The sequence below is a fragment of the Oncorhynchus kisutch genome, linkage group LG11 (assembly GCF_002021735.2).
Source record: "Oncorhynchus kisutch isolate 150728-3 linkage group LG11, Okis_V2, whole genome shotgun sequence".
Classification (NCBI taxonomy): domain Eukaryota; kingdom Metazoa; phylum Chordata; class Actinopteri; order Salmoniformes; family Salmonidae; genus Oncorhynchus; species Oncorhynchus kisutch.
In genome coordinates this window covers 57,336,519-57,361,170 of record NC_034184.2, presented here as the reverse complement: position 1 = coordinate 57,361,170, position 24,652 = coordinate 57,336,519, and the positions used below count along the sequence as shown (strand labels likewise).

General features: G+C 39.1%; 1 protein-coding gene and 1 long non-coding RNA gene across 2 annotated transcripts; one reads left to right on the top strand and one right to left on the bottom strand.

The window, feature by feature from the left end:
• Positions 1–1,778: 1,778 nt before the first annotated feature.
• On the bottom strand, positions 1,779–9,807 carry cyb5a (cytochrome b5 type A (microsomal)). Its single transcript, XM_020468319.2, has 5 exons — positions 9,484–9,807; positions 8,162–8,290; positions 4,485–4,514; positions 4,178–4,212; positions 1,779–2,934 (listed from the first exon to the last, which is right to left on the bottom strand). The coding sequence occupies exons 1-5, from the start codon at positions 9,616–9,618 to the stop codon at positions 2,850–2,852; spliced, it is 414 nt and encodes a 137-aa protein (XP_020323908.1). The 5' UTR covers positions 9,619–9,807; the 3' UTR covers positions 1,779–2,849.
• A 586-nt stretch (positions 9,808–10,393) lies between these two features.
• LOC116376277 (uncharacterized) lies at positions 10,394–22,140 on the top strand. The gene is made up of 3 exons (XR_004211695.1): positions 10,394–10,679; positions 21,596–21,733; positions 22,062–22,140. It is a non-coding gene; the product is annotated as an uncharacterized LOC116376277 (long non-coding RNA).
• The last annotated feature ends 2,512 nt before the right edge of the window (positions 22,141–24,652 follow it).

The following is a 24,652-nucleotide window of genomic DNA, read 5'->3' as shown; positions in this document are numbered from 1 at the left end:
TGAGTTGTATCCAATGAACACCATACCTACTGTGAAGCATGGGGGTGGAAACATCATGCTTTGGGGCTGTTTTTCTGCAAAGGGACCAGGATGACTGATCCGTGTAAAGGAATGAATGAATGGGGCCATGTATCGTGAGATTTTGAGTGAAAACCGCCTTCCATCATCAAGGGCATTGAAGATGAAACGTGGCTGGGTCTTTCAGCATGACAATGATCCCAAACACACCGCCCGGGCAACGAAGGATTGGCTTCGTAAGAAGCATTTCAAGGTCCTGGAGTGGCCTAGCCAGTCTCCATATCTCAACCCCATAGAAAATCTTTGGAGGGAGTTGAAAGTCCGTGTTGCCCAGCAATAGCCCCAAAACATCACTGCTCTAGAGGAGATCTGCATGGAGGAATGGGCCAAAATACCAGCAACAGTGTGTGAAAACCTTGTGAAGACTTACAGAAAACATTTGACCTCTGTCATTGCCAACAAAGGGTATATAACAAAGTATTGAGATAAACTTTGATTATTGACCAAATACTTATTTTCCACCATAATTTGCAAATAAATTCATTAAAAATCCTACAATGTGATTTTCTGGATTTTCTTTTCGTTTTTCTCCTCTCTCATCTTTTTAAGTGGGAGAACTTGCACAATTGGTGGCTGACTAAATACTTTTTTGCCCCACTGTATATATATACAACGAGCAAAGTGATCACACTGTTTTTATGTGGCTGCTATGAAAGTGACCTGTTTGCTTGTGATCAGGGGTGTATTAATTCCACCAATTCTGTTGAAAAATGTTTCTTAAACAGAAGCAAACGGAACAAAACAGGGATAATCTTACATGAATCTGTCTGGGGATCCAATTAGAGCCTCCAATCTTTGCAATCTCAGATACCCAGCCCATCTGTCCACAAGAGTGAATCGGATGCAGCTTAGAATAAACTAAAATTGGTGAATATAGTGGAAATGTGCCCATTTGTAACAAGAACACCTCTGTAATTACAGACTGCAATTACAACCAGTTACCTGTCGTTATTACAGTGTGAATATGAGTTATTACAGTTAACTACAATACTTGTTAGTGTAATTACATATGTAATTACACTGTAATAAGTAACCCTTAAAATTAAGTGTTACCTATTGTTTTTACTCTGATAAAAGATCATGGCTGTTATTTAAGCCAACAAAACAACACAATTGCATAAGTGATAGCCTGCTTTAGTTCCAGTTGCGTCACAGTAGACAAAACCGCTAACAAAATCAATAGAGGTCAGCTGCACGCACATCATACCTACGACATTTGGTTAACATTTTGTTAGATTTCCTCACCATATTTGTTCAAGCAAGTGGGGATATCTGTTAACATCAACGGCATCTAGTACGTACTGTTATTTTGTGGCCTATTTTGTGTCTCTGTGTAGATTATATCAAGTGCTTCAATGTTTGTCAGTACTTCTTAGGTTAATGTTTCATCCAGACTATGAAAGTGAAAAGTTGTACCTCTCTCTCTCTTGGTCTCCCCCTTATTCAAATCTAGGCCTATCACTATCTCCATAAAGCTAAAATATATATAAAACACATTTAAAAAAGCTGTATTAGCTTTTACAACCACTGACACAAGTGAGATTGCGTGAACAACCAAAGATTTCCTGATGACAAGCAAAATCCTAGGTGTTGGCTCTATAATAAAACTTTTCTCATCACAGTAAATTTTTATCCAGTAGATGGTGCTCTATCACAATCTACAAGTACAAACTTAACAGTATAATGAGCCTGCACAGAGGTTGGTTTTGCAAAAAGAATATTTAATCAGTGTGATAAAGTTAGGCATGTGACAAATTAGCATACTTTGATGGTTTAATACCCACTGTGTACCACTGCACAATTGTTTATGGTCAAATTAGACAACTAACACTTTTATTAATCATTTTATTGAAAAAAAACTAAAATGGCCGCTGTACAATTACATTTGATTGGACTGTCGATTAGAAAATTAAGTGGTGAGCTTCTTACACACATTAGCAGCAAGTAGGGACAACCAGGATATTTTCAATTTCAAAAAACACATTGTATGGTTCAAGGGAAGTCACATGGGGTCAACTTAATCCCCAACTTAGTTGTTGCACAATGCAAGCTTTTGGCCTACTTGGTCTATGGAATGTTGATACCAATGGCACCAGAAATGTGGGACCATTGGGTCTACAGTTTTGCATATTGAACTCATTCACTCTTTATAGCATATATTATGCACACAGTACTCTACTGACATACATTGTGCAATTTAAAGCATGTCTCTTGCTATATGCATATTGAATAAAACAAGACAGCTAATGCAAAATTTTATGTAATCTGAGCCTTTGAATTTAAATGGCAGTGGGGTTGAGCTGCAGACTCATTAGTTCCGTTCCAAAATGAAGGTAAATTCAGTCTAGCTATGCACAGGTAAGATGTAGCCTGCTCTTTTAAGCTAAACTGCAATTTTCAGATTCAATCGCAGGGTTATTACAGTACGTTCGAGTAATAGTGAATCGTAAGATATTACAATAACATAACAATTTTACATTCTGAATACATTCATGTTAATCTGTCTAAAATATCAATATGTAAATCAGGAGAGGAAAAATAAGATTAACACAATAAGAAAAGTATATGCCTTCATTATCATGATGCCGAGTGATTGGATGAAAAACATTAAATGAATCATGGATATTGCAATGCTGCATTTGAGCTGTGCAAATCCCCCCAAAACTAGCAGTGGTTTTTCAGGGGTCAAATGCAGACTCTGTAGTGGTCATTTTGTAGCCAGTGATTGTGATTTACATTTGATTGGCAAAGGTGATGGACCGGTGGCACGGTCACTGCTCCACGGACGTGTACATGCGGTACATAACTGTGATAACTGCCGCGACCAAACAGGGGATCAACCAGTTTGTCCACCAACTGTTGAGGGTAGAGGAAGAACAAGAACTCAGATATAGTACATCAGTAAAACGGACAGCTGAAACGGTACAAAAATGATGAACATTAATGTCATAGAATAGCAAACAATAGTTCTGCCAACCTGCACTTGAAAAATCATCCCATAAAATTTCTGAATCAGTCAAAAGTTTGGCCACACTCAATGTATTCTACGTTGTAGAATAATAGTGAAGACATCAAAACTATGAAATGACACATATGGAATCATGTATGGACCAAAAAAAAGTATGTTTTGAATTTTTGATTCTTCAAAGTAGCATTCTCTCAACCAGCTTCATAAGAAATGCTTTTCCAACAGTCTTGAAGTTCACACATTTGGACTCATCAGACCAAAGGATACATTTCCACCGGTCTAATGTCCATTGCTCATGTTTCTTGACCTAAGCAAGTCTCTTCTTCTTATTGGTGCCCTTTTGTAGTGGTTTCTTTGCAGAAATTTGACCATGAAGGCCTGATTCACGCAGTCTCCTCTGAACAGTTGATGTTGACATGTGCCTGTTACATGAAATCTGTGAAGCATTTATTTGGGCTGCAATTTCTGAGGCTGGTAACTCTAATGAACTTATCCTCTGCAGCAAAGGTAACTATGGGTCTTCCTATCCTGTGGCGGTCCTCATGAGAGCCAATTTCATCATAGCGCTTGATGGTTTTTACGACTGCACTGGAAAAAACTTTCAAAGTTATTTTAATTTTCCCGGATTGACTGACCTTCATGTCTTAAAGTATTGATGGACTGTTGTTTCTCTTTGCTTATTTGAGCTGTTCTTGCCATAATATGGACTTGGTATTTTACCAAATTGGGTTATCTTTTGTATACCCCTCCTACCTTGTCACAACACAACTGATTGGCTCAAACGCATCAAACCCACAAATTAACAAGGCACACCGGTTAATTGAAATGCATTCCAGGTGACTACCTCATGAAGCTGGTTGAGAGAATGCCAAGAGTGTGCAAAGCAGTAGTCAAGGCAAAGGGTGGCTACTCTGAAGAATCTAAAATCTTGTTTAACACGTTTTTGGTTACTACATGATTCCATGTGTTATTTTATAGTTTTGATGTCTTCACTTTAATTCTACAATGTAGAAAATATTCATAGCTCATGCAGATGCAAACTTGCTCAAATAAATTCTGATTTTAATCAGTTTTGTTTCAACCTGATTCAAAACCAAGAATATGAAAATGGCATCAGGGGTGCCAACATACCTTGAGGTTTCCTCGATTGTGGTGGCAAGTGACACCTGTTAGAAAAGGAAAGTCTGTAAGACCTCACAAATCTTTACATGGATATCTCTATGTTTGAGTAAACCTATCTTTATGATTCATTATATTGTTTTATATGTACTGTACATGTGAACTACAGTTTTCAAAATAAACCTGGATGAAGGCAGCTTGCCATCGAAATGTCAGTGACTTATTATCATCGGATCAAAAACATATGGTCACGCCTTACTATGTGTGCTTAAATTTGAGTAGTGTAACTTTTCACATTTGAGATCGTTGTTTAACTTACTGAAGGTTTGGCCATCTTTGGCCGATCATCCTACACAAGAGAGAGGAAGGAAGAGAGGGAGAGGTTGTTTATTATGCTATGAGTTGGCAGGCATAAAATAAATAAGACCAGGCCATCCTTCCCCTTTAGATTACACTAGATGTGGATGAAGGCTAGGGTTGCACATTTTGGGGAATATTCGGAGGTGGACATTTTCTGTGGGAATATATGCAAATGAATATTAATACCATTTAAATGTAGATTGTTTTGCATGGGATATATTTACCAAATCATATGGAGACAGAAACATAAACCTTTTACCTTATCATAAGTCAACATAATTAAATCCTTCCAATAGAAATAAAAAACAAAACAATTTAGTTAGGAATTTAACTTTAATTAAATGAGTTGACTCTTCACATGGAATGACTTCACTGAACAACAAAAGAAAGGAAATATTGAATGATCCCCAATCATCCATAGCATCTCCAAAAAAAAATGCAACATACATCTGTAAAATGATAGTCTAGAAACAAAAGCTTTGGTTGTCTTCCTCTCAGGTTTCCATGTCTTCTCCCTGGACCTCCTCAATGTCCACCTCTTGAACATCAGACTCTGAGGCCTCATCTTCACTGTCATTTTCCAACCTTGTTGAGGATGGCTCATTGTCAGGCTCAAAAAGCCTCAAGTTTGCCCAGATGGCCACCAATTTTTCAACCTTTGTATTGGTCAGCCTGTTGCGTGCTTTGGTGTGTGTGTGTTCCAAAACAAGGACCAGTTGCGTTCTGAGGCGGCTGATGTTGGTGGGATTTGGAGGATGATGGAGGCAACAGGGGAAAGAACCTCAGATCCACAAAGTCCCTTCCACCAGGTGGCTGATGAGATATGTTGGCACGACTGCCATATTGCATCTCCATCCCAAAGACTGCCAGGAACCTTGCCCTCATTCAGGCCAAGGTGGCCAGACACGGTAGTGATTATCTCCGCACCAGACAGGATGCTCTTGCCAGCATACTTGGGGTCCAAACATGTATGCTGCGGTGTGTATGGGCTTCAGGCAGAGGTCTTCATGCTTTTTGATGTATTTCAGAAATGCAGTTTCCTCTGCTGGGAGAAACAGTGAAGTGGGTAGGGCAGTATGGATTTATTCTCTTACATCGGCAAGCAGGGTCTGAACATCAGACAGGATGGCATTGTCTCCCTCAATCTGTGCAATGGCTACTGCTATAGGTTTCAAGCTGCTTACCACTCTCTCCCAAAATACATCATCCAGGAGGATCCTCTTGATGGGGCTGTCTATATCGGCAGACTGTCATATGGCCATTTCTTGGAGACTCCTTCCCCTCCAGGAGACTGTCAAACATGATGACAACACCACCCCAACGGGTGTGGTTAGGCAGCTTCAATGTGGTGCTCTTATTATTTTCACTTTGCTTGGTGAGGTAGATTGCTGCTATAACTTGATGACTCTTCACATACCTAACCATTTCCTTGGCTCTCTTGTAGAGTGTATCCATTGTTTTCAGTGCCATGATGCCTTTGAGGAGCAGATTCAATGCATGAGCAGCACAGCCAATGGGTGTGATGTGAGGGTAGGACTCCTCCACTTTAGACCAAGTAGCCTTCATGTTCGTAGCAGTCTGTCACCAGTGCAAATCCTTCTGTGTTCCAAGGTCATTGACTGCCTTCAGCTCATCTGCAAAGTAGAGACTGGTGTGTCTGTTGTCCCTTGTGTTTGTGCTCTTGTAGAATACTGGTTGATAGGTGGAGATGATGTAGTTAATTATTCCTTACCCACGAACCTTCAACTACACATCAGAAATGATTGCAATACATTCTGCTTTCTCTATGATTTGCTTAACCTTCACTTGAACTCTGTTGAACTCTGCATCCAGCAAATTAGTAGATAAAGCATGTCTGGTTGGAGGGGTGTACGCTGGGCGAAGAACATTCAGAAATCTCTTCTAATGCACATTGACAATGAGCATCAGAGGTGAACCAGACATTAATCAGCATTTCTCTGACTACGTTCCTTCCTCTGATTCCAGGAGGACCATGAGCTGTTGCTATCGATAAAGTGTCTGATTCATCATTTTCACCTCGAATAGAAGTTGAGGTTGCTTGTTGTGAGCGCTGAGGGAACTTTATGCACTTGGCCAGATGATTCTGCATCTTTGTTGAATTCTTCACATATGATTTGGCAAAGTATTTGCAAATGTACACAGCTTTTCCTTCTACATTAGCTGCAGTGAAATGTCTCCACACATCAGATAGTGCTTGGCATTTTCCTGTAAAGATTAGAAGAAGAAGTCAAAAAATGATATATAGAATTCCATGTACAGATAATTAAGCAGTTAGATTAAACAACTCCTTCGTAAGATAAATGTTTTAAAATGAAACATGTATGGAAACAGGTGAATTAACACTCATCAATTAGCAGGCTCAAGCAAGCTAAAACCCACATGGTAGCGAAAACTAACTAGCAGAAATTGTTAACAAGTTAGAAATGATTTAAACACACTTTACTGTAGGCCACTATTTACTAGTTAACAAAAAAATCATGTATGTAATATATAAAATATTTCCACCCCACCTAGTATTGTAATCAAAACTTACCAGAAAACATGTAGTCCTTGGCTCACACAGTGTCTAGTGTGGACTCAATAGCATCTCATTAGTGTGCAAGATCTTGAGAATCAGCTGTACATGTGATGGAAGAATGCACTGTGCATGCAGAGGTTTGCAATTCCATTGAATTGGGGATTGTTTAACCAAAATATGCCACAAGACATAGAATTGCCTTATGCAAATCCCATAAAAAAAAAGGTTCACGGTTATAAGCTAACTTTTTTGATGAATTTAAGCAAAATTCCCGGGTCTTAACTTACCAAGGAAAATTTCCGGAGAAATTCAGGAAATGTACAGAAAAGTTCAGACCCTTTGCAACCCTGATGAAGGTTGAGAACTAAATTATTTCTATACACTGCAGCAAAACAGTTCACAAAAACAGACAAAATGTAGAGCTATTGAGTGTCACATCAGCCAACTGAAACCAGAATGATTCATTATTCAACAAATATACCAAATGAAAATTAAGAGGTCTCTTCCATATCATTGCCATAGCAGGACAATGGGACCACTGAAACGTCCTACACAACATCTTGGTCATATGCCTTCAATCAAGATGACAAATAGAGAATGGAAGGATAGCCAATGTCAGTATGCTTATATTCAATGAACACAACAGGGCGGACAACACAACCACAATACCATATTGTACTCTAACAATCCAGTCTCATGCCTCAAAAGAGAGAAGAATTTGCCTGCTAACTCTGAAACCTATACAACTTAATTTTACGGTAAAGAAGATGACGGGTACTTACTTAGAAACAATAACAACCTATGAATTGGAATTCATTAAGACAAACACTAACAGTTGAATTGTAGTGTAACCAGTACCGCAAGTGCTAAAAATAGTTTTGTATACAGGTTGTTAGTATACTGTAGTAATGTCAAATTAGAGCATTTACACTGTAGTACCCTAAACATACCTCTCTTCCCCATGACCAAATAACACCATATTATGGGGTTTTGGGATACTACAATAACACTCGGTAGAACCCCCGTTTCTGATTGCCAGAGACAAAAGTTAGGTAAAGCTTTTTTAAAGGCATATTTGAAACATGAAGAGTGCTTACTGGATGCAGTTCTCCAATGACCATGTTGGCAGCCATCTCCTTGGCATCCGATGAGTGCCCGACGTCTTCAAAGCTCTCCGTGGCATCGCCGCCCGCCTGTTCCCTCAAGACCTCCTCTCCACCTGGGTGCTGTAATATACTGTACATGTCAGAGTAGTTCTTTTCAAGAAATTTAGGCTTATTGAGGGCATATCACTGTTTAATTCTCAACCATGCTAATGTTAAACTGTAGCTAAATGGACAATTGGGAAAGGAGAGGACCGGAAGCAATAATGTAAACATAGTATTTTTTGCATAATACAGAAACATAAAAAGTCTAGAACACTCACCTACATTTGGAGACTGTATAACAGGTTCAAATATTTAATAATGGAACAGTAAGATTTGTCATGCTTGACCTATTGACTGCGTGTCATTGGGCTAAATAAGGATTCCCCACATTCCACTATAAACTGTTTTAAGATACCTTCTTAAAACCATACAGCTGACTTAGACCAATCATATTTGTGTAAATTTAGTTGATTATGGCAATGTGCTATGAACCAATTTATAACAGTCCATTTGGAAACCCTATAATCCTAGACATTTAATCTGTGAAATACTTAAAATGTTATACACAGGGAAGATTGAAATACTGTTAGTTTTCCTGGAAACACCTTTTCGTCCTCATGCTAGCTACAAGTAGCCATTTAGGAATGGCAGTGTCAGCTAATCAGCTCCTTTGTTGTTCACTGCAAGTGCCATTCCATGTGGCTACTGCTAGTTAGCATGAGGACAAAAAGGGCAGTTTTCTGGGACAACTAGCAGTATTTAAATCTTCTCAATGTATCAGTGTGGATAACGGTACAATTTGGAGTACAGTGGCACATCCCATCCCTGCATTGAGGTACGTTTTACGACCCACATCCAGCGCTGGCTCCACAGCGTCTTAATGTAACAGTGATTGCGTTCCGACCCCAGTGCAGCTCAGTGTAAACAAGCGTAATGGTAGGGTCTTAATCTGCTGGCTACCGGGAACCAAAATGCTACAAACCCTCAGCAAGTTTGATTGCTAGAGAATGGTCCGATAGTTATTTATGCTACAATGTGACGTTACTATCCTCACATAAAAACAATATTTATGTGATGTTCACACAATCGTAGGCCTATATGAAATTAAGCCTTGGATGATTGCTGAGAAAAACTGGCCAGTGTTTCTCCACCCTGGTTCTAGGCTTGAGAAACACTGGTTTAGTTGACTGTTGCCATATGGACATTAGCCTAAATCAAGTAACATTTGATGGGCTATAATATGAACCATTCGTGTAGCCTAACTTTCTCACCTCTTCCAGAAATTTGGTGACATCGTAGACGTTAAAATTGATTATAATCCATGTACTCTTGAACGTATTCTGTTCCTCGATTTCTGACAGTCGGTAGTATTTTACAGCTTGTCCGTTCTCCCCTTTATCCTCCATTTATATTTTCAATAAATACACCTAATGTGAATCCAGGAAAGAATTATGTTCCAATCTTACAAATCATTCGATGCAGTGACTATGCACAAGTACACAGGTAACGACATTTAGTCTAGATGACAAAGTGAGTTCAGAGATTTCTATGTAATTCCTGGCACGCCCCAGGAAGCTCCCCCAGACTTGCCCATGAATGCGGTGATTGGTTATTTTAATATTTCCTTTTCATTCTGAGGCGCTCTTATTGGTGTACTCCATGTCAGTCTGTCCCTGACAAAATAGCACGCAGGGTGACTCGGCTAAGGTTGACAAAAGTTCATCTGGATAAACCTATCTCTCACGCAATAACATGGGCATGCATTTCTACCTGTGCGTTGTGTATGTAAATTGCATCAAACCAGGAATGTTGCCACAAAAAAATGCAATGTGAAGTGCAAAAAGGCATTGTCCTTTCCTACTGTGTGCAAGCCTGTTAAAGAAATGCTGTTTAGGCGACTCTTTCGCTTAGTCTAATGTAAATCACTAAATACAGAAACAACAAAAAGAAAAACGTATATGCGTTATGTATGGGCTACAGTGAATGCTATTGATTATACATCGGCTAGATAACCTAGGGAACTATGCACTGATATCAATTTTGACTTTAAACATTGCAACCACACACTTGATGAAACATTGTGCAGCAGAGTACTCTTTTGTGATGACTGATGATAACATGATGCAGACAGAGCATAGTTCGGGTTGCACGCGATGGTTTTCCCGCCAGAATGAGCAACATGAATGTGCCACGAAGAGTGGGCTATTTCGAATTTCTGATGCTTTCTGATATTTTCGTTGGTAGCTTAGCTAGTTAGCGGTCATACAATTGTAAAATATTGTTAGCCAGTCAAGCCAGATAGTGTTCTTGCTTATAGACTTGTGTAGCCTACCCAGGTCAGTTATTTAGCTAGCTAGTCAAAGAAGAGGACAAGGTTACTAAATAAAGGTGGCTAGCTAACGGTAGTTAGCTAGGTACAGAATCCAGTTCCACCCAATAACGTATCTGTGACACAACTGTTCTGCAGGTGAGTTATCATTGTTGGGAGATACCTAGCTAAGTTGTATTGTTCAACTCTACAATGATGGTGAAAGGTTTCCAAAGCTCATGATTGTGTTCTCCACAACAGGACTCAAAGTGGTCTGTGGAGGTACTGCAGTGCAGTGGGTCCATGCCCAGATCTCAAAGTATAACGTTATACATAGCTAGCTATATTTACATGGATTTTTTAAAATGAAATTAAAATACTTTTTTTGTCACATGCACCGAATACAGCTGGTGTAGAATTTACTGTGAAATCCTTGCTTTGAACCTTTCCCAAGGATGCAGAGTAAAAATAAATAAAAAATAGTAACACAACAGGAATGGAATTAATTACACAATAATGGAGCTATATATTATACAGGGAGTACCAGTACCAGATCAATGTGCAGAGGTACGAGGTAGTTTAGGTAAATACTGTGCCTTCAGAAAGTAAGTTATTTACACACCTTTACTTTTTTATACATTTTGTTGTGTTACAGCCTGAATTTAAAATCGATTACATTACGATTGGTTTTGGCGCTGGGCTACACACAATACCTCATAATGTCAAAGTGAAATACAGTTTTTCATTCTTTTTTAAAACAAATTAATTCAAAATGAAAATGTTAAATGTCTTGAGTCAATAAGTATTTGTTATGTCAAGCCTAAATAAGTTAAGGAGTAAAAATCTGCTAAATGAGTTACATAATAAGTTGCATGGACTCACTGTATGGAACAATAGTGTTTAACCTCATTTTCAGTACCCCCAACTGTACAATATCTGTAATGTCCCTCAGTCAAAAAAAGCTTATCCCTTTGAGCATGGTGAAGTTATTAATTACACTTTGGATGGTGTATTAATACACCCAGTCACTACAAAAATACAGGTGTCCTTCCTAACTCAGTTGCCAGAGAGGACGGAAGCTGCTAAGGGATTTCACAATGAGGCCAATGGTGACTTTAAAATAGCTACAGAGTTCAATGGTGTGATAGGATAAAAATGAGTAATGGATCAACAACATTGTAGTTACTCCACAATACTAACCTAATTGACAGAGTGAAAAGAAAGAAACCTGTACAAAATACAAATATTCCAAAACATGCATCCTGTTTGGAATAAGACACTAAAGTAATACTGTAAAAAATGTGTCAAAGCAATTAACTTTTTGTCTTGAATACAAAGTGTTATGTTTGGGGCAAATACAATACAACACTGAGGACAGTACCACTCTTCATATTTTCAAGCATGGTGGTGGCTGCATCATGATATGGGTATATGCTTTTCATGGGTATGCTTTTAATCGTTTAGGACTGGGGAGTTTTTCAGGATAAAAAATAAATGCAATAAAGCTCAGCACAATCAAAATCCTAGAGGAAAACCTGGTTCAGACTGCTTTCCACCAGACCCTGGGAGATTAATTCACCCTTTAGCAGGACAATAACCTAAAACACAAGGCCAAATTTACACTGGAGTTTCTTACCAAGAAAAGAGTGAATGTTCCTGAGTGTCCGAGTTACAGTTTTGACTTAAATCTACTTGAAAATCAATGGCAATACCTGAAAATGGTTGTCTATCAATGATCAACAATCAATTTGACAGAGCTTGACGAATTTTGAAAAGCATAATGGGCAAATGTTGCACAATCCAGGTATGGAAAACTCTTAGAGACTTACCCAGAATTGTCACAGTTGTAATTGCTGGCAAAGGTGATTCTAAAATGTATTAACTCAGGGTTGAATACATATCTAATCAAGATATATTAGTGTTTTATTTTTCATAATTTTTTTGACAAATGTTATAGTTTTTGTTCCACTTTGCATTACAGATTATTTTGTGTAGATCGTTCACAAAAAAAATTTAATCCAAAATGTAGAAAAAAATCAAGGGGTGTGAAAACTTTATGAAGGCACTATAAAAAATATATATAATTCTAAAAACCTGTTTTCGCTTAGTCATTATGGGGTATTGTGTGTAGATTGATGATGATAATTTTTATTTAATTCATTTTAGAATAAGGCTTTAATGTAACAAAATGTGGAAAAAGTCAAGGTGTCTGAATACTTACCGAATGCGCTGTATGTACATTAAGGCAGGGTAAAGTGAATAGTCATCAGGATAGATAATAATAAGTGTAAAATAAAGAACAGAGTAGCAGCCGTAAATGATTAGTATAAAAGTGTGTGTATGTGTGTGTGTTTGTGTTGTGTCGGGTTTTGTGTGGCAGTGTCAATGTATAGTGTGTGTGAGTGTGTATATAGTGTTTATACATTGTCTAGTGAGTGTTCGTCGGGTCAGTGCAAGATAGGGTCAGTAGAGATAGTTCTGGTAACCATTAATTGACCATTTAGCAGTCTTACAGCTATTTAGTGGTCTTATGGCTTGGGGGTAGAAGCTGTCTCAGATCCAGTTGCAGACAGAGGTGGTCAGTCTAGAGGTCGACCGATTATGATTTTTCAACGCCGATACCGATTATTGGAGGACCAAAAAATGCAGATACAGATTAATCGGACGATTTTTATTTATTTATTTGTAATAATGACAATTACAACAATACTGAATGAACACTTATTTTAACTTAATATAATACATAAATAAAAATCAATTTAGCCTCAAATAAATAATGAAACATGTTCAATTTGGTTTAAATAATGCAAAAACAAAGTGTTGGAGAAGTAATAGTGCAATATGTGCCATGTAAAAAAGCTAAAGTTTGAGTTCCTTGCTCAGAACATGAGAACATATGAAAGTTGGTGGTTCCTTTTAACATGAGACTTCAATATTCCAAGGTAAGAGGTCTTAGGTTGTAGTTAATATAGTATTTATAGGACTATTTCTCTCTATACCATTTGTATTTCATATACCTTTGACTATTGGATGTTCTTATAGGCACTATAGTATTGCCAGTGTAACAGTATAGCTTCCGTCCCTCTCCTCGCCCCTACCTGGGCTCGAACCAGGAACACATCGACAACAGCTACACTCGAAGCAGCGTTACCCATGCAGAGCAAGGGGAACAACCACTCCAAGTCTCAGAGCGAGTGACGTTTGAAACGCTATTAGTGCGCACCCCGCTAACTAGCTAGCCATTTCACATCGGTTACACCAGCCAATAGGCTGATAGGCTTGAAGTTATAAACAGCGCTGTGCTTGCAAAGAGCTGCTGGCAAAACGCACGAAAGTGCTGTTTGAATGAATGCTTACGAGCCTGCTGCTGCCTACCATCGCTCAGTCAGACTGCTCTATCAAATCATAGACTTAGTTATAACATAATAACACACAGAACTATGAGCCTTTGGTCATTAATATGGTCGAATACGGAAACTATCATTTCGAAAACAAAACGTTTATTATTTCAGTGAAATACGGAACCGTTCGGTATTTTATCTAACGGGTGGCATCCCTAAGTCTAAATATATAAGTCTAACCTTCAATGTTATGTCATAATTATGTACAATTCTGGCAAATTAGTTCGCAATGAGCCAGGCTGCCCAAACTGTTGCATATACCCTGACTCTGCGTGCAAGAGAAGTGACACAATTTCACCTGGTTAATACTGCCTGCTAACCTGGATTTCTTTTAGCTAAATATGCAGGTAAAAAAATATATACTTCTGTGTATTGATTTTAAGAAAGGCATTGGTGTTTATGGTTAGGTACAGTCGTCCAACGATTGTGCTTTTTTCGCAAATGCGCTTTTGTTAAATCATCCCCCAGCGTTGCATCGATTATATGCAACACAGGACATGCTAGATAAACTAGTAATATCATCAACCATGTGTAGTTATAACTAGTGATTATGATTGATTGGTTGTTTTTTATAAGATACATTTAATGATAGCTAGCAACTTAACTTGGCTTACTGCATTCGCGTAATAGGCAGTCTCCTCGTGGAGTGCAACGAAAGGCAGGTGGTTATAGCGTTGGACTAGTTAACTGTTAGTGTTGCAAGATTGGATCCCCTGAGCTGACAAGGTGAAAATCTGTCGTTCTGCCCCTGAACAAGGCAGTTAACCCACCGTTCCTAGGCCGTCATTGAAAATAAGAATGTGTTCTTAACTGACTAGCCTAGTTAAATAAAGGAATATAAAAAATGAAGAAAAAAATGCTAAATCGGCACCCCAAAAATACAGATTTCTGATTGTTATGAAAACTTGAAATCGGCCCTAATTAATCGGCCATTCCGATTAAGCGGTCGACCTCTAGTTCAGTCCCAGGGTCCCTAGCTTGGTGGTGATCTTGGTAGGGACTATGGTGTTGAACATTGTGCTGTAGTCTATCAACACCATTCTCACATAGTTATTTCCCCTCTTGTCAAGGTGAGACAGGGCAGTGTGAAGTGCAATTGAGATTGTTGATCTGTTGGGGCGGTATTGCGAATTGGAGTGGGTCTAGGGTGTCTGGGATGATGGTGTTGATGTGTGTCATGTGCAGCCCTTCAAAGCATTTCATAATTACAGATGTGAGTGCCACAGGGCGATAGTCATTTAGGCAGGTTAAATTTGGAGTTCTTGGGAACAGGGACAATGGTGGTCAGCTTGAAACATGTTGGGATTACAGACTGGGGCAATGAGAGATCAGTGAAGACACTTGCCAGCTAGTCTGTGCATGCTTTGAGAACGCGCCCTGTTATTTCTTGTGATTGTTAACCTGTTTAAAAATGTTGCTCGTATCAGCCACGGTGCTCGAGATCATCCAGAAAAACAGGGGCTTTCATGCAAGACACAGTGTTGTATTCCTCGAAGTGAGCAGAAAAGGCTTTTAGCTTGTATGGGAGTTCTGCATCACTGGGCAACTCACGTCTGGGTTTCCCTTTGTAATCTGTTATCGTCTGCAAGCCCTGCCACATAAGATGAGGGTCGGAGCCCTTGTAATTAGATTACACCTTCCTCCTATATTGTCCTTTTGCATGTTTGATGTCTCGTCGGAGGTTGTAGCATGCTTTCTTGTATGCGTCCATGTCTGTGCCTTGTTTCTAATATGTTCATATAGTCACTGTGGGGACGACATCGTCTATGCATTTAGAGTTGCCTGAAGCCACCGTCCGATCATGCTGCTGCATGAAGAATCCACTAAGTACTATGTGTCATCATCCTGCCACGTCCCTGTAAGACATAATATTGCCAGCCAGGTCAATCGTGATACAAGTCAGTATTTGATGTCCATCCATGTCTGAGGACGTCAGGAGATGACATGTAAACCGGCCACTAGTTACCTTCAAGTAGGTTTATGGTGTTGGGATGGTAGATGGGCGTAAGCATCTGCCTCTGATTCCAAAGGTTGCAAGTTCAAATCAAACGATAGAAAGTTTTTTGTGTTTTAAGCCTATCCCAAACCTTATAACCCTTACCTTAACCATTCGGAGTTCATGCCTAGCCTTAAGAATTTAGAGTTAATGCCTGAACTTAACGCTAAACCTAACCTCAAACACTTTGAGATTTGACGTTTGGAAGAACTTCAAAATTTGATGTTTGAGAAGCATGGATGAATGTCTAATTCTGACGTGAGACTGAGAGCTGGTATAATATTGCAGCTTTTCAAGTCTCTCTGATAGGAGACTCAAACGAAGTTCATCCAGCTTATTCTCGAGTGACTGGACATTTGCCAATAGAACAGAGGAGAGCACCGTTAGATTTTCACCAGGACTCCAACTCTTCTACTGCGTCTATGCTTGCGGCACTTTGGTAGCCCATGGAACAAAGGAATAGATAGGGTCCGGTATGAACAGGGAAACAGCTCAGTCAGAGTTGATGTCAAAATCGAGGTTAGTAACTGACAATCTCATGTCCAGAAGTGCTTGACGGTCATATGTGATAATAGTATGACCTTTCTATACAAAAAGTTAAGGTAAACACTAAATGGAAAAATTGGGTTGGAACTCGTAAGATGTCGTTCTTCTCCGTCAGCGCCGTCTTTTGAATCAATATTACTAAGGACACATTAAACACATTTTGGCCAAGGGATCAGCAAAATAATTTTAGAGGGTGTAATTCAATACAATATAATGTCATATTATTAATCTACAATTTATGTTCGAGGCTCACAGGGATATTGGTATCAACAGTACTTGACCAGTTATCTATTTTTCAACTCAATACTTGTATTCCCCCAAAATTGTGTTTTTCTTTAACATAAATGCGCTGCAATTTAAGATTTAAAACAGCAAAGTTTTCTCTCTGCCTCATGGCAAAATTTGTAGAATTGCAGGATATTAGCTTGAAAGTACCAGCGGAAAATTTACATTTTTTCAACTGAAAGACGATGCCCAGAGCTTACTCATGATGTTGCACACCGATTTAAGTAAACAAGTCATTGTTTTAGTCAAAGTATGATATATTTGGCTTGAAGTGGGAAATCCGAAGTGGGAGATTTGTGGAAATACTTGGCAATGCTGTGTTTCCTTATTAGATGACTTTCAAATACTTTTCAGACAACGTTTTGTTACCACCCACCCAGCTGCAAAGTTCTTCATCTTCGCTACTGAGCTGAGCCAAACAGCCTTTCGTCCACTTGAGCCATGGAGCAAATTAAAATAGGGGGAGCAAACTTGTTTTTGCAGCTCCACTTGTTTTTTTTTACCAGAAATTATTAAAATCCATTGGATAATCTGTAAATTTTCACTTATTTTTGAGCTAGTCTGTATTTAATTTTACATTTGTTTTTGTATAATTGTGTGATATGATTGAGTTCTCTCTCCCCCGTCACCCCAAGATGAATGATTTTGACCACTAAAGTTTTGCTTCACTACATGCTCCACTGTTTTGGTTGGTGCATCTAGGAACCACAAGTGTCTGTCCTATAATGAAAAGGCCCCGCAAAAGAAAATTCAAGGAACCTCTTTACTTATTTTGGTGTGCTGTTGTTACATTTGTATTAGTGCTTCGAGTCCGATTCGCTCAGGGTGTTGTTAGGTGTCATTTGTGACGTGCATCATGAACAAAGTCATTGTAACCTATCATTTCACATCCCTTGTGAGAACCATGATCAGGGGAAAATTTGGTTTTGCTGTACCACACCCGAAGCCTGCCAGCAGCCTACCTACTGTTCCAAAGGTGGCACCTTGTCCATTCCAATGTAGAAGAACGCATGTCTCTAAACCTTTCAATAGTTAACCATATTACCAGAGCTTCATCTTATTACTCTTTCTATGGCAGATTTGCGGCTGCAATTTATGGAAAATGCCAAAACTTTGGAGATAATGCAACTAGATAAGGTTAGCTAGATAAGGTTAACATAGTTAGCTACACTGACAGCTATCAGTGCCTTATTTGTTGATGTTTCTCCACTTCAATTGGAAATCACCTCTGTGTTCCTTCCCACCCCCAATTTGTGAATATTTTTTATAAGTATCGTGTATAAGTCATTCTTCAGAGGTGGAACCTAAACGAGAAAGTAAACTAATAGGGTTAAACTCTCCTCCATGCCAGCTGCTAACATTTTTACTATGCGCTGCAAAATTAGTTGCCCCCTGGCTATAATGAAGACTACTCTACATTTCCACTCTAGAACAGGAATTACGTTGAAATAGGGCTGGCATTGCCCTCTGGTGGCGTCCTTTAAAGCTGCAACAACAAAATGTGTAGAATTGCAGGAAATCACAATAGCTTGAAATGTGCAAAATGTTCTCTCCCATGCCAGGCCTTTAAAGTGTTCCTTCCCAGGGCCTGAGACTTGGTTCTCCGGCCATGCACTGTCGATGTCAGAGTAAAACTCCTTGTATGCTATTTTTCCTCACTCGAGTTGTGTTCCGATTGTGAGAGGGTCCCTGATGAATTTGCGATCACAAAAGGGGTCACCGACCCCAAAAAAGTTTGAGAACACCTGCTCTACAATTTGCTTTAACACCTTATGATTCATAACAACAACAACAAAAAAGGACCTAGCTAGCTTCAACTCCATGTTTATGTTTTGGTTGTTCATAGGTAGGTTAATTTAAAAAATATATATGTCTTGCTTCAGATAGGTTTGAGGTTACCCTCAAACCTATATGCTCGGTAATGTTAGGCTATAACTAGCTAGAATGTTAAACCAAATTGATCTAGCTACACATGATTGTCACCAGCACTGTGTGTAGCACACTAGCTGTTACACTCTACACTGCAATATCACTTGTAAGTTAATGTTAGAGAGCGGTACACTAAAGATGCTTGCAAAGGCATCAATTCCACAGTTATTGGAAGCCTTGAGCACAATGAAAAGAACATGCAGTGCCTTGCAAAAGTATTCAGCCCCTTGGCATTTTTCCTATTTTGTTGCATTACAACCTGTAATTTACATGGATTTTTATTTGGATTTCATGTAATGGACATACACAAAATAGTCCAAATTGGTGAAGTGAAATTTAAAGAATTACTTGTTTCAAAAATGTCTAAGAAATAAAAAATGGAAAAGTGGTGCGTGCATATGTATTCACCCCCTTTGCTATGAAGCCCCTAAATAAGATCTGGTGCAACCAATTACCTTCAGAAGTCACATAATTCATTAAATAAAGTCCACTTGTGTGCAATCTAAGTGTCACATGATCTATCACATGGCCCCAGAGTCTGCAACATCACTAAGAAAGGGGTACCACCAAGCAAGCAGCACCATGAAGACCAAGGAACTCTCCAAACAGGTCCGGGACAAAGTTGTGGAGAAGTAAAGATCAGGGTTGGGTTATAAAAAAATATCAGAAACTTTGAACATCTCACGGAGCACCATTAAATCCATTATTTAAAAAATTGAAAGAATATGGCACCACAACAAAGCTGCCGAGAGAGGGCCGCCCACCAAATCTCACAGACCAGGCAAGGAGAGCATTAATCAGAGAGGCAACAAAGAGACCAAAGGTAACCCTGAATGAGCTGCAAAGCTCCACAGCTGAGATTGGAGTATCTGTCCATAGGAACACTTTAAGCCGTACACTCTACAGAACTGGGCTTTACGGAAGAGTGGCCAGAAAAAAAGCCATTGCTTAAAGAAAAAATTAAGCAAACACGTTTGGTGTTCGCCAAAAGACATGTGGGAGACTCCCCAAACATATGGAAGAAGGTACTCTTGTCAGATGAGACTAAATTTGAGCTTTTTGGCCATCAAGGAAAACGCTATGTCTGGCGCAAACCCAACACCTCTCATCACCCCGAGAATACTATCCCCACAGTGAAGCATGGTGGTGGCAGCATCATGCTGTGGGAATGTTTTTCATCGGCAGGGACTGGGAAACTGGTCAGAATTGAAGGAATGATAGATGGCGCTAAATACAGGGAAATTCTTGAGGGAAACCTGTTTCGGTCTTCCAGAGATTTGAGACGGGGCGGAGGTTCACCTTTCAGCAGGACAATGACCCTAAGCATAGTGCTAAAGCAACACTCGAGTGGTTTAAAATAAATCATCTTGGGGCTAGGGGGCAGAATTTTCACTTTTGGATAAATAGCGTGCCCAATTTCAACTTCGTGCTACTCATGCCAAGAATATAAGATATGCATATTATTCATAGATTTGGATAGAAAACACTCTGAAGTTTCTAAAACTGTTTGAATCATGTCTGTGAGTATAACAGAACTTATGTAGCAGGCAAAACCCAGAGGACTAACTGTTCAGATTTTTCTTCCCCTCTCTCTGTTCCCTAAAGTTGTCATTGCCAAGGGATATTTCTTAGGAACCTGTTTTCAGTTCCTACCGCTTCCACTGGATGTCACCAGTCTTTGGAATTTGGTTGAGGTTATTCCTTTGTGCAATGAAGAAGTAGGCCAACTAGGAACTGAATAACACTTTTGTGAGTTGCAAAAGATGTGAAAAGTAGCGCTGGTTTGTTTTCATTCCTGTGTTGAACACAGATTGCCCCGTCTACAATTTGATCGATTATTAACATTTAAAAATACCTAAAGTTGTATTACAAAAGTAGTTTGAAATATCTTGGCAAAGTTTATAGGCAACTTTTGAAATATTTTGTAGTGCGTTTTTTGTAAGCTGTTTTTTTCTGGATCAAACCCGCTTTATAAATGGATATTTTGGATACATATGGACAGAATTAATCGAACAAAAGGACCAATTGTGATGTTTATGGGACATATTGAAGTGCCAACAAAAGAAGCTCGTCAAAGGTAATGCATGTTTTATATTTTATTTCAGCGTTTTGTGTAGCGCCTGCAGGGTTGAAATATGCTAACCCCTTTGTTTACTGCTGGTGCTATCATCAGATAATAGCGTCTTATGCTTTCGCCGAAAAGCATTTTTAAAATCTGACATGTTGGCTGGATTCACAAATGAGTGCGCTTTAATTAAGTATCTTACATGTGTGATTTAATGAAAGTTAGAATGTTATAGTATTTTATTTGAATCTGGCGCTCTGCATTTTCCCTGGCAATTGGCCAGTTGGGACATTTGCATCCCGCCTATCCCAAAGAGGTTTTAAGGGGAAACATTTAAATGTCTTGGAATGGCGTAGTCAAAGCCCAAACCTCAATCTAATTCAGAATCTGTGGTATGACTTAAAAATTGCTGTACACCATCAGGAACCCATCCAACTTGAAGGAGATGGAACAGTTTTGCCTTGAAGAATGGGCAAAAATCCCAGTGGCTAGATGTGCCAAGCTTATAGAGACACATCCCAAGAGACATGCAGCTATAATTGCTGCTAAAGGTGGCTCTACAAAGTATTGACTTTTTGGGGGTTACTCTTGTTTTCAGTTTTTTTGTCTTATTTCTTGTTTGTTTCACAATAAAACATGTTTTGCATCTTCAAAGTGGTAGGCATGTTGTGTAAATCAAAAGATACAAACCCCCAAAAATCTATTTTAATTCCAGGTTGTAAGGCAACAAAATAGGAAAAATGTCAAGGGGGTGAATACTTTCGCAAGGCACTGTATGACACTGTGCCAACAGAGCAATTGTTCATTGCTTGACACAGGCTAAGACCCTTTCAATTATATTTCTGTCTTTCAGCAGGATGAGTGGAACTGAAGGTGGAGAGCAGTCCCTGTTCTTTCTCATTCTCCCTGAACTGAGGAAGCTGTGCTGTGTCACCCTGTCCTTGCAGTCTGATGATGGAGAAGTGAGAAACAAGCAGGTGAAAACATGCAGGTGAGACAGCTGCTCAGAGTTTGCTTGGAGGTTGCTTGAATAAATACAGGTTCTTATTTTTTGATTAATGAATTAAAGGAATGCACACCTCAAAATGCCCAATCTCTTCTTAACCCAATGGTATTGTATTTATCTTTCTGTAAGAAACTCAGGTTGTTTTTTGAATGAAATATAAAAACCTTTGAGATGCAGAAAGGATGCGCAGAAAGATTGCACAGTTATTCTCTAGTTTAAAAATCAACTTTTTATATTGTATTAAAGTGCATTGTTGCTGTTCTCAGGTTAATAAGCGGACCATTTTAATTAACTTTCCTATATTCACTTTCAGGGAGCTGTTGTTATTGTATGCAGACATCATTGCCTCTCCGGTTTTGGGGTGCTTCTCGGAGATCACAATGGTGATGGCGGTAAGTGTGCACTCAAGTCCATATTTAATAGTCCACGAAACAGACAGACTAATCTCCCGTGTGCAGATTCTGAGTGTAGACCAAGGGAATCTGCCAGGACTGAATGGGATGTGTGATATCCGAGCAGTCCAAGCTCCTGTTTTCATGTTTGGTAATTTGGACATATCAGGATTGGGCGAAGGCGGTGCTTAAACCGCTTGCCCACGAGTGCTTTGTTCGTGTGCCCACACAGGTCGGAAAGGGGGGGGGTGATTTGGCTGTGAGTTTCCATTTGTGAAGGTGAAGACTTCATTTTTGCCAGAACACTCAATTTCTAACACATTTGAACACAGAAATGATTCAGGCAGCTGACCAAGTTACACAATAATTTACTTCTGGTTCATGTTTGGCTAAATGTACTTGTGGAAACCAGCCAACACAATACATTTTCTCCTGCATATATTTGAGTAAGATGATGATACACTTTTTGAACCAATTAGTTGAAAATCATGCATTTATGAATTCTGTGAAATGTATTTTACTCAGTATTGTCAGTAGTTCCCCTGTATTCTTTGTCTCATACACTTTCATTAGTATGGTTACCAATGACTGCACTAAAGCAGGTCATTGGAGCCTTTGATCTGGCTTGTTTACCAATTGTTGGAGGTTATGTAAGTGCACAGTGAGTAAAACACCACCTTCACATGCCATGTAACATGACACCAACCAGGTGTGCACGCAAGGGAGGCTTTGTCACGACTCTCCAGCCATAGGAAATTGTTTATTTTCCTTAGAGGGAGATATATGGGTTAGGCACCAAATGGAAGACAATGGACTGAAATGGGAAAGGACTGTCGATTTCAGTTGCAAAAAGTTTGAAAGCAGTTTCCGTTGCATGCCCTAATGAACACGACCCTGGATTTTCTTGGGATTTTGAGGAGGGATTTACCCTCTTTCATATTGCACGATTACAGAATAGGCTTCTCTCTCTAATTTATCATTGTAACTAATTAAATAGTAGTGTTTACTAATCTTACATGGAATGGGTAGCATAATGCAACATAAAAGGGTACTCTTTCATTCATTCATTCATTCATCTGCTGAAATATGTTCTCTGGTTTGAATGGATGATGTAAACAGGTTAATAGTGTGTGAGAAAATTTGAAATGTGTGAGTGAGTGTAACGTATGTGTGTGCGTGCCTAAACATATCGTGCAGAGGCATGTTGCATGCAACCCAAAATAGTTGGTCTGCATTCCAAACACTGTCATTTTTTTCACCCCTTCTGGATTGTCCAAATGTAATATAATTTTAAGCTGCGTATAACGGTTTGAGCTGCTTTACAAAAACAACAGGTTCTCCATATTTGAATCTTAATTTCAAACAAAAACAATCAATGGTTTTCTATTTGTGAAACACCAATAACTTCCTAACTGGAAAATCCACATTATTAATTAACCCCTGCATGTAAACATGTAATCTACATTGTGCATCTGCTCCAGCACTCCATTTGCTTTCAGTAGTGCCTGGGGTGGCAGGGTAGCCTAGTGGTTAGAGTGTTGGACTAGTAACCGGAAGGTTGCAAGTTCAAATCCCTGAGCTGACAAGGTACAAATCTGTCGTTCTCCCCCTGAACAGGCAGTTAACCCACTGTCATTGAAAATAAGAATTTGTTTGTAACTGACTTTCCTAGTAAAATAAATAAATAAACACAGTTCTGGTGAATCATTGACTGTGTTGCAGTTGTTTAACTATCTTCCCTTTAACCGAGTGTCTCAGAAGTGTGTTATCAGAAGAGTCAATGATCCCTTATTTGACCAAATAATTGTTTGTTTCATATTGTTGAATTCAAACTTTTCCCCCAACAGATTCCCTTTTTTAAAAGAGGAATAGTACAAGCTTATGTACAACGACACAGTCTGCAGGTAAGCTTGGGCTGGCCTACTTGTCATTCACTTTCACTCATTACTTCTGCAATTTTGACCAAGTTTAGAAACCAATTCAGATACATTTTTACATGTATGCTAGTTTTACATTCATGATCCACATCCACATTTTAAATAAATGTGAGATAAATGTGAGATATTATGTTCTTACTTCTGTTATTTACTACTTGAGAGGTCTTTCCCTGCTTATCTTGTGACCCCTTGAAAACTCTCCGAGGCCCCACCGGGCTCAGTACTAGGTCTCCTGGTTGAGAATCACTGATATAGAATGCTGTATCATAGACGGGTGGATGCTGTCCCGTCTAGTCAGTTAAGTTACAGTCTCTCTGTGTTGTGTTTGGGCAGATGGGCTCTCCTCAGAGGGTTCTCCCTGGTATTCTGCAGACCTGTCTGTCCTACTCCTTGACCAGCAGGCTGGCTCCAAACTGGAACAAAGTCGGACAGTTCCTTATTGCTGGTTTGTACTAGTACTGTATAAAGGAATATGGAATTAATATAATGGTACTGTTTTAACTTAGTAATATTGTTATGGGCTAGTTAAAATGATATACAGTAGTTAGCCTATTACCAGTCTGTTTTATCTAGGA

Bases quoted from the DNA above. Each gene is read 5' to 3' on its own strand.
- cyb5a (XM_020468319.2), bottom strand. From the start codon at position 9,618: ATGGAGGATAAAGGGGAGAACGGACAAGCTGTAAAATACTACCGACTG. The intron at 8,291-9,483 runs GTGAGAAAGTTA...AGTATATTACAG, and splicing joins TCACCAAATTTCTGGAAGAG to CACCCAGGTGGAGAGGAGGT. The intron at 4,213-4,484 runs GTAAGTTAAACA...CTTTTCTAACAG, and splicing joins CAAAGATGGCCAAACCTTCA to GTGTCACTTGCCACCACAAT.